The following is a 16502-nucleotide window of genomic DNA, read 5'->3' on the forward strand; positions in this document are numbered from 1 at the left end:
AATTTTGAAGTGTATAAAATTTCTTTGAAATCCTTCAATACTTTTATTTATACATTTATTTCGAAATTTAAAAGAAAAAAATTTTGATGCATTTTCCCATCTGTGGCAACTGTATTAAAATTCAAGAAAAAATCTGATCTCTTTGGCTTGGCGTTCTGTATTGGAAATGGCGACCATGGATTCAAGCGCCAAAAATAATGATTATGTTAATCAACTGCTTAAAGAACAAGAATCTTTGAACTCCCAATATTCTCATGCATATAAGCTTTTACAGCAAGGTGAGTAAAATCTTTCATTTGAGTCGACAATTTATATATTTGTACATAATTGATACCACTGTTTCCAATACCGCTTTTTGGAAGGCGCCGGCATGTCACCTTTTTAAAGTAAAAGATTATATTTTCCCATCAAACGAAAAAATATTTTAAGTCTTAAGCTTGATCATTTTGCATATTCTGTATAACAATATTAGCTTGAATAAACATATGTAAACTTCACTTAAAAGTTTCAATTTTTTGTTATTTGCTTAAGCCTAATGGAAGCAAAGATTTTTTAAGTATTTTCTGACATTAAAGAAGTATCAATGAATGTTTCTTAAGATATCACATTTGGAAATAATCTGCATTAGTTTCATGCAAACTTAAACCGGCTAAAGCTGACCGGTAATTAATATTTTGTTTTGGCGCGTTATCTTGATTATCCCATTGGCCGGAGAACCATGACATCTCGTTACGTATTAAGTCAAACACTTAGATTTTTGTTTTATAGCTTACCTTCCAATTTTTATTTTATATCTTTGTAAAACAGATAAGGAAGTGTCTAAATGTTTGTGGTCATCCATTATTAGCTGTTTTATGTGTAACAAGTATGCCTTGAGTTATTGGTCATTATGTTTTAAATTAATACAATGCAATTATTCTGTAATTGGTGGATTTTGTTAACTGTTATCAAACTTTTTACCAAGAACTCCTGAGTAAATTCTCTATTTCGCATTTATTACCAATTCATTGATTTGTCATCATATAACCAAGACATGTAGTAAACTATTGTAAATGCCAGTAGATATCAATAACCATCTATATTCATGTCATAAAAAGCCATTTATTATGGATTGAAGCTTAAACAAAAAGTAAAGATTTGATGCCATATTACTTATGGTTTTCACGTGTTGTATTCAATGAGAATTTTTATTTTCGGAAGCACATGCAGCATCAGCATTTTGACATTTATATGTGAGCGAGAGGGTTTCAAAAAAATGTCTGATTTTTGATTGTCACTCTGTAAATGGGTTTATGGCTCTATGAGATAAGTTAGTACCATTTTTATTTTAAATTCTATATCTAAATCTTATATGAAAGTCCAGATTTATGCACACACACACACAAAATGGTGTATCAAAGCGTTTCGTTTCCATTCAAGTCTCCTCTCGATTATTGTCTCTAAAAAATTTATGTCTTTTTCTGGATTCATTTATATCGAGGTGGCAAATTTCTTCCACTTAGAAAGAAATTGGTTTCACCTGACCCTTCTTGCAGAAAAACTGTCAAGTATTTTATTAAACAGTTATGATTACAATCTAGTTCATGGGTTAAGTATGCAAATCATTTAATGTTAAAAATTTTCAAAGAAATTTAAATAATGGAGTTCTTTTTTGTGTGTGTGTGTTTCTAAATGATAGTAAAACTAAATTTTGTTATTAAGTGCAGTGAACCCTTCAGGACCTCTAAGTAGCAATCACTATTCATGACCACTTTCCCTTCAATAAAGTTTCGTTGAAGGGAACCTTTAGGCATGACCAGGTAAACCTCTGTACCAAATGCAAAAATGGTCAAATAAGAAAACAACAAAATTATCGAAACGAAATATACTAACAAAACAAATGAAGTCTATTAAAATGTATGCAAAATATTTGCCTGTGGCTCTTGTTTAGAGTGCTCTTTTTGACAATTGCTGAAAGAGATTGGCAGTCTCGTTGATATCAATGGCAAATCCTGTGGAACAGATAGTGGTCCCTTCCAGGAGGTTTATCTGTATCCCTTTGGCAGGATTTTTTCAGGCTTTCTGCGACAAAACTCTCTAGCACTCATATCCTTCTGCAAGATAGTTTCAATAATAACAAAGATGTATGTTACCGATTAAAGTTAACAAAGAATGCTGTGTTTACAAAAAAAAGAACATATAATTATTTTTATTCTAATATTATGGGCGTATTATTGCATTTTAAAAATCATCACATTAAAAAAAAAATCATGAAACCCTAGCTGTAGTTACCGAAAAAATAATTGACGACGAAGACACTCTAATTTGATTCTTCAAAAAGGATTACTCAAATTAGTGTTTCGTTTCAAGATTTGATTGTTGTAATAAATAATATCGGATTTTAAATACTATATAGAAGTCAAAAGCAATAATTGCCGAAAAATGATAGAAGCGTTGCCTTAAAAAGTAAATACTCGGATGCACGATTCGAATTTCCCATGTTGTCTGAAATATATCGGGATAATTAAAAACCACATGGAAATCAATAACTGCCGAAGATATACTCGAACCACTCTATAGATTTATGATACTACCAGCATAAATTGGACGCCACAATAAGTGATTATACAAATGCGCAGTTCAAATTATCCTCGTAAATTTCTGAAAAACTGAAAATTTTTCTTCTCGTGCAAGAACTCTGTAAGGTTCTGCGACAATGTCGCCGTGATTCTGCCACAGGGATATCTGTATATATTACCAGCATAACATGTTAAATATGTACTATTTCAAATCACTTACTGAATTCACAATTATAAATAGCATGTTAATTTTTATAATCAAATGCTATTAAATATGAAATCTTTAAATAATATGATATATATATTATAAAATTCTGTATAAAACTGAAATGTGAAAAACTTCTCTTGTAGCACTTATTGTTTAATGATTGAACTGGTAATCTTTAATTTTTTCTTCAGTTCAATTTCTGTTGACAATGTGTCAACCTTTATTTATAAATGTATATTGATAAATTTCAATATTTTACAGAAATTGAAAAAGCTCGTAATGACTCTTCAGATGAGTCTCAAAGACGAGATTCGCACATTGTAGTGCATTCTGGAAAACAGATTCGGGTGAAGGTTAAAGTTCACATTCCAGTTGATGAACATCCTAACGTAAATATCTTTTTTTTTTTATCTAAACATTACTTAATCTGAAATTTTATTGTTGAATGTTTGTTTCTTATTCTTGTGGTATTAAACTTGCTGCATTAGTTAATTCAATTTTTAGTTGTTTATTATTATTAAATGTAACTGAAATTAGATATGTTGTGGAAGTTTGTTAAATTTAGTATATTTAAAAAATTTACAATAGATTTTACTATTTACCTCCCTTGTTATTATTAATTTTTAGATAATAATCAGTATAAATGCTACAATTGCGGACAAAATATGTCAAATAAACTGGGGGAAATGTGTGGTAGTTATCATAAAAAATGTGTGCTATAGAAGTTGACAAAACATTAATTTTTTTAACTTTGAATTATATCTTGAATGATTTATTCTTGTGGTTCCATGTGTATTTACAATTTTAGTAGTTTGACAAATCTCAGGTCTTATAGTGATTTGAGTCATTATATTGAATAAAAGATGCCTTTAATATTATCATAGACTCCTAATTATTGTCTAAATTGACATTGGGGTTTGCCGGATAAAATTCCTGTTCTTACCCCTCTTCCATATAAACTAGACCTCCACTAGCTACAGTATTCTCTCAATATCTCTAGAACCTTATAGTGTCAAAATATTTTTCCCTTTGGCATTATATATTGAATTCTTATGTCAGAGAAATATGTAGTTTTCCAGTATTTTTACTGCATTCAGTCTTCTCAGTTTGTTTTTGTGTAACTGTGCATTAATATTTCAAACTACTGTTTTTTTTTTTTTTCAACTTAACATCATAGTTTTATCTTAGAAAGTTTTATTCCGAGTTTTTCTCCTTTTACCCCACACCAATTATAGTCCTAATTATTTTTTCTTAACTAAAACTTGATACATAGAAATAATTATTATTTTTATAAATGCTACTATTTGGCCGAATCGCTATTCGTTACACCTCTATTTATTATCCTCTGAATCCTGTTTGTTTCTCTATACATCTGGTGACAGTACCAGGTTATTTGTAATATGTTATAATTCTAAAAATAAAGATTTAAAGCAACAAAAAAAAAATTATTTGATTGCATATTTTGTGTGTGCATTTTCTTTAATAAAAACTGCTTTTAACAGTTATCTCTTAAAATTCTATGACTATTAAAGCGTTAATATTAGGAGAGAATACAGATTTTGTCGAACATTGAACATTTGCTCCAAAAAATGGGCCAAATAGCAACAAAAAAAGCTTATTCATAAATATTTTTATGTAAAAATTTAACTGTATTGTTCTGGAGTAGGTTAAAAGAAAAAATCTTAGCAGAGTTTATCAGTATATTTTGTTTATCACATTTTTTACTCTACCAGGAAGCAAAAAAAATAATTCTCTGCTGTGATTGGAAGTTAGCCAGTTTTGTTTGGGAGTTTTTCTGTTGGATTGTGGGTCTGCACATGTGTTTTGTGTGATTGTATACAAGATGGTTGCTGAATTTACATTTTAAAAAAATGTGAAGTGGTTAACAAGTTTCAAAACTTAGCAAATATGAGTAAAAACTTTTTTCTAATGTATTATGAAAAAGTTCGATTTTAGATTATTCTTCAGTAAATCTATTAAAATTTTCTCCAAAAAAAAAAATTTAATATTAGACCATGACCCAATATTCATTACACTAGTTATAGTTCTAGGCCACTGGCAATATACTTGTGCAAGAAAAAAAATCACAAATTATTTCTATTTATTTGCCAGCCTTTGATAAGCATTTCTAATCTTGAAAAAATGCCACCTTTAAATTTACACTTAAGACTAAAACTCTGGGAAAAACAGGTTCTTCATGGGTGCCACTCTTCAGTTCTGAGGACTGAAATCAGTCTTAAGAAAAGTCCTCCATAAATATATATTTCCTGTTTATTTTTGAAATTGAGTTTTCATTTGCAAATTATTAATTACGACTAATTATTTCAAGACGATTGAGAAATAATGTCACCAGACTGAAAGAATTGGATTGGCTGGATTTCAACACCTGGTTTTCTTAAACAAAATTAATATTGTTGAACCTGAATCAGCTTATTTGTATTTTTTCCCCTAACATTCTGTGATACTAGGCTAAGTTAAATTCAGATAATTTTTTAAAATATCAGATTTATAGATCTAGGACAGAATACAAATAAAGTATATATGTGTGTGTGTGTGTGGAAAAAATAAACAATTACTGATATATGTGGGCCATTCTCATTTCTGTAGTCAAAATAGCAAAAACATGCTAATTAGTCCAAAAAAAAAATAAGTTCAGTCTCGAAATTTTTCTAATGTAGCACCAGTGTTTTCATCTCAGAAAAAAAATGGCTGAGAATTTCTCACCCTTTCTCAAAAACAGGGTGAGATTTCAAAAAGTTAAGTGAGATTTCAAAAATTTAAAAAAAAAAAAAACGTAAAGAGACTTGAAAAAAAATAAAATTTCTTTAATTGTGATGCATTTTTAACATCTTCTAATTTTTAAAGCATTGAATATTTTTGCTGCATCATCCTATGGAAAATGTTCTACATCTACTTTTTCATCAGCTATTCTCATTAGGTTGCTCAAATGCGTATTTGTTTCGTTTTGATCGCTTCTACCCACATTTGTTTCATTTTCATTTGTCCGTTTCGGAGTAGAAGATATTGGCTTTACAAGGTATTTGTCCATCTTACATTAACGAGCAAAAACTTTTAACGTCTTACATGAAGAAACCTTACCTACGGTAAACACGTGGTTGCAGAGAAATGCGTTCTGAAAGAGGTTCCATGGTTCTGAAGGATGGTGTTCTGTTGTTCTTAAAGGTTCTGAACAATACTGGTAAATAGGGAATGGGCAGATGTTGAAAATAATAAACAGGGATAATGGGGCAGATGTTGAAAATAATAAAAGATTCAGGAAGAAAAGTGAAACGGATTTTATTCTAAATGGCGCAAAAGAGAAATTTTTTTCAAAATGCGAGAAATTCGCTAATTTTGAAATTTTTTTATAGATTGCGCGAATTTCTCGCGGTAATCATTTTTTAATGCGAGAATTTAAAAAAATATGCGAGATTCTCGCGCTGTAGTGAAAACACTGAGCACCTATGGTTCTTCCCTAAAGCATTGGTGACCTCACATTGTAAATACTTTGCTAACCCTGTTTATTAAGAAAAGTAGTAAAAATATATCAAATGTAATTATTCACTAGCAAAAAAGGACAAAATTCATTCACATCTGTTATGTTTTCTCTATCAATTCAGTTGAAAATTGTTATAAATAAAACTTTTTTTTTTTTTTCTTAATTCCAGTTTAACTTTGTTGGAAAGCTTTTGGGGCCAAAAGGCAGCTCACTCCAACAGCTTCAGGAAGCTACACAAACAAGAATGGCTATCTTAGGACGAGGCTCCATGAGAGATAAGAGAAAGGTATATTTCAAGGATAATAAATATTTAGTTAAAAGCATATTGTTATCAATCTAACACATTTTTAATGTAATCTTTATTGCAATTAAAGGAAGAAGAATTAAGATCTCAAGGTGATCCTAAGTATTCTCATTTGAATGAAGAACTTCATGTAGAAATAACTGCTTTTGCCCAAGGACCTGAAGCTTATAGGCGAATTTCTGGAGCTCTTGCCGAGTTACAGCGCTTTTTAGTCCCAGTAAGTTTTTCTCTTTTTCGTGAATTTTCTGCATTTAATCAGTCAATTTGGTGCGTTTTTTGTCAAAATGAAACTCACTTTTTATAAATATCAATAAAATGAATTTAGAACAATAAATGAGGAAGAAAAGACAGTCTTATACCTTGCTCCAGATATTTTATTAATGTTACCACTTATATAAAAGATATAAATAAAAAATTTCAAGAAAATTAGCCTTCAATTTTTTTGAAAGTTTTTTTTTATTTTTTCTTTAAAACCTAGATATAAGAGTTATCTGGTTAGATATCAAATTACAGTGAAACCTCATGTTGCAGATGCTCCTACTAAACGAACACCTCTCATTACGGAAATTTTTGTTTATTTCGCCATGAATCTTAAGAAGAAAAAAGTTATGTGCCCTCTCTGTAAAGTAAACACTCTTGTAACCCGGCGTGTACAGTCATTTATACCTCGAAATATCATTTTAAAACTATTCAGAGTGGGCATAATTTTTTCCAAATTTGAAAAGAAGGTTATTTCTTCTATCAATGAAAAAAAAAACTGCATCTTTCCTCCATTTTTTAAAACATACAAATTTTTTGCCGTAACTAAGAGGATTAAGTTATTTCAATACTAAAGAATCTATCGTTCTCCTGTCACCTTCCTTTATCTTTTCGATTTTATCCTTGACAAGAAAGAATAAATAATGCTGCTCATGTAAAATATTTTGGATAGCATCTTTTGGTTTATTCATTTGGGTGACACACTTGAGACCCCACATTTTCAGTCGAAGCCCACAAGTTTAAGCAGTAAAAAAATTACTGAATTTGGATTGGAGTGGTAGGAAATTTTTAAATTATAAGTCTCTATTTGCTGTGTGTGAAATAATTTGCTAATTCTACCAATTTATTTTTGTTTATTTTGATGCAAATATTTTTAAAACTTATTAAAATACAGTTTGTGATAAGATAGTGAGGAAGAACTTTTTCTGCTTTAAGAATAACTTTTTTTTTAATTATGTAATTATTTAGTCATAAATGTTGAGTGCTTTTAATATTATTTTAAAATAGCAATAGACATTAATATATTTTCTCAAAACTTTGATATAAGTAGAAAATCGGAAAGTTCTGATATAAATAAATAAACATATCCAATATTTTTTATTTCTTAAAAATAAATTGATTATGTGTTAATTAATTTGTTTGACTGCGTTCTCTAGAAATTCACAAACGACACAAAAATGTCTTAGTATAGTTGTAAATGCCAGAACAGTTTCCTGAAACTCAATGTGAAGTGTTCTACATTTTACAAAAATCGAAAAATGATGAACAACTTAAAAATTTGCTGTAAATTATTGTATATAGTATTACATTTTTGTTGATCTGCATTATGCTTCAAACTTATTGTTTTAAAAAATTTCTCATGCTTTTCATTTTTATATACATAATCTCAAGTTAGTTAATTATTTTTAGGACTATTTTGATGCTCCTCCCCAATTTGATGGCAAAGGAAAGCCTCCCTTCCCGGGTGATGCACCTCCTCCAATGGGACCTAGAGGTGGACCAGGATTACCTCCAAGACCAATGGGTCCACCTATGATGCAAGGACGTGGAGAACCACCCCGTCGTGGTCCAATGGTTCAAAGCACATATGCTGCACCTGAAGGTGATGAATGGGCACCCCCTAGACCCTCACCAAGGCGTGGAGGTTTTGCTGGTGCAGCTCCTCCTCCACCTGCTGCTGCCCGTGCTGCTAGAGTAAGTTTATAGATCAGTAGTTTACCATTACTAATTTATATGTTCGCTTAATCCTTTACTTTTTTTTTCAAGTTTAATGTTAAAAAAAATTTGTGTTGGTGCATCATCCTCACAAAAGTAATGTCTAGCACAGGGATCGCCAAACTTTTTTGATTATCGACCCCTATATAATTTTTCGAAATCTCCATCGACCCCCGCAAAAGTAATTTTCTGTTAATTAAAATAAAACTCTATTAGATACTGTGTTTGTACATTTATTTTATGATTTTAAACATTTATTAAAGTAATAGTACATTATGTAACAATAGTTTTATGAAAAATATATTAATATTGAAATTTAAATACCTTATTATTAAATAATAATAAATTATGCATAAGTAGATATAATAAGTAAAGTAACTAAAGATTTACTGCTTCTTGATCAATAAGATGGGTGGGCCTATGACTTATAAACTGCGCTGAGTTCGTGCCACTGCACGGTGGTACGTACATGCTTGTTTCACCCCAATAAATATACGTTTATTAATTTATGTTTTATAAAGAAACTGATATTGAGTCGATTATAAAAAAAATTCACAAATTTTACATACTTAATTAGGTATGTGTGATTTACGTATTGAGAACTGTTTCTTTTTTCAACCCACAATTGACCCTTCCGATTCGGATCGACCCCCTGTCTCAGATCTACCCCTGCTTTCGTTAAATAGACCCTTGAGGTCTATATAGACCACTTTGGCTACCTCTGGTCTAGTGTTATAGATCAACAATGAAGGTGTTAAACTGTATTCCCTCTTTTGATTTGAAGTAAATTTTTCAAAAATTTTCTATTTAAAGCACCCAAATATTGATGAGCGCTCTGTATTTGTTAATAAAAAAAGTTTCATTCATTTCCTGACCTGAAAAGTGGGAATAGAATTTGTTGAATTCTTAATTAACATCTAACGGTATTTAGAAATAAATACAGGGGTCGCATTCCCCCTAAAATTCCTAAAAGTATGTGCAAACCCTAAAAATCTGATAAAATTTTGTTGGTGTTCCTAAAAAATTAGAGTTATAGGCTAAATATAAATAAAAAAGCAATAATCTGAAATATAAGAATTTAACTACATTAATTAAAACTGTTTTAATTTTGCCACATGGGAATTCTGATCCTGAGAGAGGTTTTTCGATAAATAAAGCAATGCTTAATGTGAGTCACCATGAGAATACTATTGTCTCTTAGACTAATCAAAGATACCATTCGAAATTATGGAGGAGTGTTGAAGATCACCACAACACTATTGAGGGCAGTAAAAGAATCTCACAAATCATATCAAGAATATTTTAGAAAAATGATCATGATTAATTTGTTTTTCTCTAACTTCTAATATAAATTGCTGATTTGAAGTTAATAATATCACAATAGTTTTTCTTAATAAAGTAAGGTAAAGGGTAATAATAAAGTTTTGATTAAGAAGGTAAAAATTAAATAAAAATCCAAGTTGGTGTTAATTTATTTTTTCTCTTGATTTGTTCTCACTTTTGCCTGTTCCTGAATTATGCACTTAATTTCTGATAGGTAATATGTAAAGTTGAAATTTCATTTTTACACTTTAGAGATTTCATTCTTGACTTAATAAATTTCAGAGCTTTATTTTATGGCTTGTAATTATTTATGATATGTGTGGATGAATTGTAATAATCTTCTGCTATGTAATAAACTACCGTGTGATCTGTTTTTATCCTAACAAAATCATATATTACCCCTAAAATTTTTTGAAAAAAGTTCCTAAAATTACCCTAAAATTTTAACAGACATGCCAACTCTCCCGCATTTTGCGGGAATCTCCCGAATTTTGAGTTATTCTCCCGCCCTCCGGAAGTGATTTGAAAAACTCCCGAATTTTACTGCGATCGACGGCCAAACTCAAAATTACCTAATTTTTCCGCGAGTGCGAAGGTAAGTTTTTCTTTCAGCTTGGATTCCATCCCCTCTTATCAAACTACCATCTGCCTGAAGCGTAGCTGAACATGCTTTATTTCCCCCCCTCTTCAACGTTACCTCTAAAAACACTCCTATTTCACCCGCCCCCTTACACTGGGGGCGGGTGAAATCTTCCTCTTCTTTCGTGTGGAGTTGAATGCAATGACGTCGCATGTCGTTATCGAGTGACGTCCGTTCAGGAGTGGGGAAACTCGTACTCTCGATAGTTGGAATTGATATTGTATCTTGCTGTTTTTATAGTTTTTAATGCGTATTTTTCCACGGTTGGCAACAAGCTCGTAAACTAGCAACGTGATATCAATTATTCGTTTAGTCTTCGTATATTTCAAAAACAAAAAAACAATTCAAGGATGTCTTAAGTCGAAACGGAAGTATGGATCAATTTCAACAAATCATGTACCAATGACTTTAGCAAGACTTAATTGCGGAGAGCTAAATCTGCAACTCTTTTTTTTCATGCATACAGTAGAGAACCATTTATCTGGTATCCAGATAATCCGGAAAAAAAATTTGCTCGGTTCTCCCGCCATTTTGAACTAAATCGATATGAAAAAAAAAAAAAAACGGAAACTGGACTAATCCTTGAAGTTGAGTAGAGGAAAATGTGAGGAAGGGAAGAATTTTTTCCCCCGTTTACCCAGAGAAACGTCATTTCTTCCGCGACCTTGAAGATTTTAGATCTTTATTCTCTTTTAGGTCGTTAAACTCAAAGGAGTGGCATGATGATTTCGTTTGCTAGTTTGATTTACGAGGGGGTGGGGAAAATGCATTGCACATGCATATCAGTGAACAGAAGATGAAAGAGAAAAATATATTTATCTATTTGACATCGATTAATAAAAATAAAATGTTTTTCTTTTGAATAAATTCTGATTCTTTGGAAGTGCGGTATCATTCGCAAGTTTTTCTTGATGTGGAATCACACCTGCTTTAATTAAAAATCGCGTTTTTATAAAAAAAAAAAAAAGGAGAATTGTTTATTAATTTAAGCATACAATTATTTTATGAAGCAGATTGCAGTTTCGTTTTTCTGATTCCACTACGTTTTTTTTTTTTTTTCTTTTTCATGATAAATTTTGCACTCAATAAAATTATTTGTATTACCAAATTTTTTCATTAGACTTTAAAATGTGTTTACATTTTTTCCTTGTAATTTGGGTTTGATAAAACATCGATTAACGACACTTTTTTGTCGATCCAGGACACCGGGAAATTAAGACATCCGGGATAGCGATGGTCCCGAGCATCCCGGATAATTGGTTCTTTATTGTACAGACATTAGTATTGAATTGGTTTTTTAAAATAAAATACTTATTCAATTTGTTTATTTTTTAAAAGTTTTTGTGTATTTTTATTACAGTGTCGGGTTTTTGAATAATGTTTTATTAAGGAAATGGTATTTATTTAAAGAGTATCTACCTAATATAGTTTTGTGTTGCTAAATCTGTGTTTAATTATTTTATTTCCATTTAATATTTTTAAACAATTATTGCTCTATTAGTGTGTAAAATTTCTTGCATTCTTATATTTAATAAATTTTTTACTTAAAATTCCTTAGAACTGCCAAATGTTGCATACCATGCACCTTTTTTTACCCCTCCTGAAATCTCCTGAATTCTTGTTAGGGAAACTCCTGAATGTTAATTTTGCTAGGTTGGCACGTCTGTTTTAAAAAACTTTGCTGCTACCCCTGTAGATACTATTAGGTTAATTATGATTTTGGCAATTTTTTTTTTCTAGCTAGAATATGCTTGCTAATTTCAAGTAGAGCTTGATAACAATTCCTCTCACTCGTGTTTCTTAAATATCGCAAGCAAAATATTTCTCCCTTGAACCAACAATCTAAATTCTTTAAGTAAAATTTAAAACAGTTTTGTATTAGATTCTAAGGGTGAACTAGTTGAAATTTCTAGAATAGAACAACATAATAAAGCAAATGCATACAATATTCTGCAAAATATATATTTACATCCTTTATAAATTGCTAATATCTCTTCGGCAGAGTTAGCAAGGTTAAAGACAATGGATAAATTCAGGGTTTAAACCATCCTGTTCAAATTATGTCACAATTTTAAAAAAAATCTGAAAAGTAAAAGGTTAATTTTTGAACAAGAAAGAAAATGAAGACAGGTTTGTTTTATTATAAAAATTTTATTATTATTAATATTGCGTTTTTTGTCCTTATGCGAAAACATAATTTATCAATATTCAAAACATGTTTGAAGGATAAGGTATTCACCTTTGTTATTAGGTGAATTGTGCAGCTTCAAAAGCTATTAATCTTTTTGTATTATATTACATTATTTTATTTTCCTTTAATTTAAAGTAAAAGTAATAAATGTTTATTAATATGTGTAATTATTATGTGTATGATGGTTGCACATATGAAAAATTTTCCTTTTAAAAATGTACGAGATTTTAAACACTTTAAGACAGTTTAGTCAGTAAAACCCATGTGTCTTGTTTTGGTGTCTTATCATTTTGTATTATTTTATTTAACATGAAATTGGTCGAGTTTAATGTGGTAAGGCAGTTGTGAAAAATAAAGTTGTAATCTTGAAGTGAGAAAGTATGTCGTAATAAGTAATGACTAAATTTTGTCGAAATATTGGGCCCTGGCTACAAGTTCTTAGGATTTATGTTAGGGAGACCAGAAAGTAATGTTGTTTCAGCTCATTAAATATTTGTTTGCTTTAGAAAGCAATTCATTTTTTTTTTTTCGATTCATTTTCGATCCAGCATTGAAAGGTTGTTGCTTACAAGGGTAAATACATTATTGATTCAAAATTACATCTTGATAACAAGAGATGAAGTGACATTTCTCTCTGGTTCCCCAAATAGATCCCTATATGATATGAATATATATTGTTTTACTAATTCTAAGTGTTTAGTTAAAGAAAGGAATGTTGATGCATGTTTTTAGTAATTGCAATGTTGAGCAAATGGATAAATTTTTCTAAAATGTGGTTTCTGGTGGTTTATTTTTAATTGATATTGAAGATGATTTTTAATTGATATTTTTATTAATACTGTAGGGTTAGAATGACAATGTGAAATAGAATTCTTTGCTTTAGCATTTATATTTAAAAACTTCCAAGTGTGATTTTAGAAATATTTTTGAAAGGAAATTATTTTCAAATCACGTATTTATCAGTATCAAATTTTTGTTTGAAAACTCTTAGGTATTATAATAAACTTATAATTTTATAATGGAGTGAAATAAGTAATTATATTTAAAAACTTCAGGGATAAAAAATAATATGCTCTTCGCAGTAGTGAATATAATGTGTGATATTGGGCAGTGTTAAATTTAAGTGAGGTATTTTAAGTTCTTTAGAAATTAATATTAAAAGTGGAAAGTAAAATTCTTTTCTAATACTTTGTTGCAATTGTTATTTTTTATTATAACTTTTTATACCTGCCGACTTGGCAGGTATAAAATTACATTCTCAAATTTCTCAGTATTTGTTGAAGAAATTTTTAAATAAAAAAGTTTTTGGCAATAAAGTATACGCTGAAGGTAAAAATACTTATTCCTCAACAGCTAGTGATTTTGCCATCTCACAAACAATTTATTTTGGAAGCAGAAAGCAAACAAAAATTGATTTTATTTGGAGTTATGAAATTTCAACATTTAGTTTTTTTTTTTTTTTTTTTTTTTTTAAATTTATTCATGCGAGTTAATTAGAATTTCAAGAAAAAAAGTTTTTGTATATAGTTATTTACTATACTTTTTTAATTATTAAAAAAGCTACAACATAAACTAAAGAAGAAACTTAATCATTTCTCTTGAGACTATTGAGCTACTATTTATATATTTAAGGATACTAATCACGAATAATTGCAATGAAACCCATATAATTTGCATATTTTCTTTGTTATGTATGTCAGATTTTAATTATAAATTTCTTAAAGTATCAATATACAAGAATATATGCAATTAAAAAAACTTAACGTTATATTTGTTTACCACTTTAAAATTTACTTTTATTACAAGAGCCCTTAAAAGTTCACATTTAGTTCGTTCATTAGGGTATAGTCAATCAGAGGTATTTAGATAAGCTTTTATTACTTACTTACCGATTCAGTGAAAAAAAATTGCATAACATTGCAGGTTAAAAAAATTATTGCAAGGTTTTCCTCTAATGTTTATATATTATGTTTTAAAATTAGAATTCTGCAGTTATTGCTTGTTCCAAATAGCTTTTGTTGGAATAAAATTCTAAAGTGTTTATATTTTTTATTGCAGCCATATGAAGAGCCTGTAAATGACTATAATAATTATGGTGATGGTTATGGCGATAACAATTATGGGTTAGTATAGCCGATAATTCTTGCAGAGCCCTACCTGTTGTGTAAAAGTTAATTAATGTTAATTCATCTTACAGCAATGCTGCCTCATATTATGATTACTCAGCAGATACTGATGGAAATTTTGCAGATGGATATGGTGGTAAGCCTCTTTCTTTTTTCGTGCATTCATTGTATGCTGTATTGGATTGCTTTAAAACTTTTATGGACAAAAAGAATGGCTGTATGGGTTGAAAAACAGTTATAGACTAAATTCTTATTATTAACCTTTTAGTTACGGCTAGTCAGGTGAAAAAATTCTCCTCTCGTTACGGCGCCTTTTTGCAAAAATTCTTCCCCCACTTAGTCAGTGGGTGGTAACTACTTTAACCAGCTATGAATAGGAAACGTTTTGTTGTAATTTGTGTGTTACTTTTCGAGGAGGCAAAAGTAGTAGGGTTGTTATGTATATCGTTATCGTAGACGTTTTGGCATAGTTATGCAAACTTTGGCATTTTTTTATTTGTGACGTTTAACACATTATGAGAATAAATTGAAATATAGCTTTAAATTAATTTTACTTAATAAAGTGATGTTTTTTCTAATGCAAAGAAAGCATTCATTTAAAAATGATTTAAATATGTTGCTAATTTAATATAAAATATGAATTTTTTTTGCACCTGAAAGATTGTTAATAATCTATTATGAACAAATCTCTTTTAATTTTTTAAAAGAGAATAAAAAAAAATATTTTAATAAAATGTGCATGTGCTCTTATAAAACGTGCGTTTTATTGCATCTGAAAGATTGTTATTAATCTGTTATAAACAAATCTCTTTTAATTTTTTCGAATATATAAAGCATTATTTGAAGTTCTATTCTTATCCTAAAATCTTAAACACACTAATTAGCTTTTATAATTTTGTAAAGCAAATTATTAGAATTTTAAACGATGAACGTTGTATCTCTTATACATTTCCGAAAGTACTTTTATCTGTGAAAAAGAATAGCAAATGCAGATTTTGTTTTGTGAAACATTTTTTACTCATTTAACTTGTTAGTTTCCCCTTACAGTAGCGTCTATAACATTCAAACAAAATTAAAATATAAATATTCTTTGATTAAAAATTTTCCGAGAACGTTTCGCCTTCATTTCTGTTTTGAAAACAGAAATGTTACACGCGTATATTAAATAGAAATTCATTAAGATCTTGCAAGAATATTTTATAGAAACCTTATTAGAAATATAAAAGATAATTATAAAGACACTGAAAATAAAGAATATGTTTGAAGTAAGTTCAAAGAATAAAAAAACTCCATTGTTAAATCTTTTTACAGCAAAAATATTGAGGAATAAAAAATTTGCCACGTTTCCATTTACCTTACATTTGACCCACATATTGAAAGAGTAAAGATATTATTCAATTTTGAAATTTTGCAATTATAGATTGATTGGTTTTCTTTATACTTTCCTTATTCCCTTCTTTTTCTAATACAAAAAGGAATATTCCTCTTAATTTCTTATTTATTTTTATCTTTAGTAGGAAAGGTTTTGTTCAAAAAAAGTATCCCCTGAGTTATTTCACTTCGTCATTACTCTGAGAAGTATTTCACGATTTCCATGTATATATGAAATTTTTAAGTCAGCAATTGTTATAAGACACATCTATACAAGTTCTATTGACACAATGATGGTAAGACATGCA

General features: G+C 29.4%; 1 protein-coding gene across 2 annotated transcripts in view; it reads left to right on the plus strand.

The window, feature by feature from the left end:
- The first annotated feature begins 144 nt into the window (after nt 1–144).
- Nucleotides 145–16502, plus strand: part of LOC107442252 (uncharacterized) — a 27415-nt gene continuing 11057 nt past the window's right edge. For both annotated transcript variants that reach the window (XM_016055771.3, XM_016055772.3), the window contains exons 1-7: nt 145–278; nt 3028–3155; nt 6435–6551; nt 6640–6786; nt 8238–8522; nt 14756–14820; nt 14895–14959. In XM_016055771.3, the coding sequence (XP_015911257.1) occupies nt 167–278; nt 3028–3155; nt 6435–6551; nt 6640–6786; nt 8238–8522; nt 14756–14820; nt 14895–14959 (919 nt within the window). In that variant the 5' untranslated portion in view covers nt 145–166. The remainder of the gene's footprint in view (nt 279–3027; nt 3156–6434; nt 6552–6639; nt 6787–8237; nt 8523–14755; nt 14821–14894; nt 14960–16502) is intronic.

The sequence above is a fragment of the Parasteatoda tepidariorum genome, chromosome 1 (genome assembly GCF_982258835.1).
Source record: "Parasteatoda tepidariorum strain Cologne lab strain chromosome 1, Ptep-v5.0, whole genome shotgun sequence".
Classification (NCBI taxonomy): Eukaryota; Metazoa; Arthropoda; class Arachnida; order Araneae; family Theridiidae; genus Parasteatoda; species Parasteatoda tepidariorum.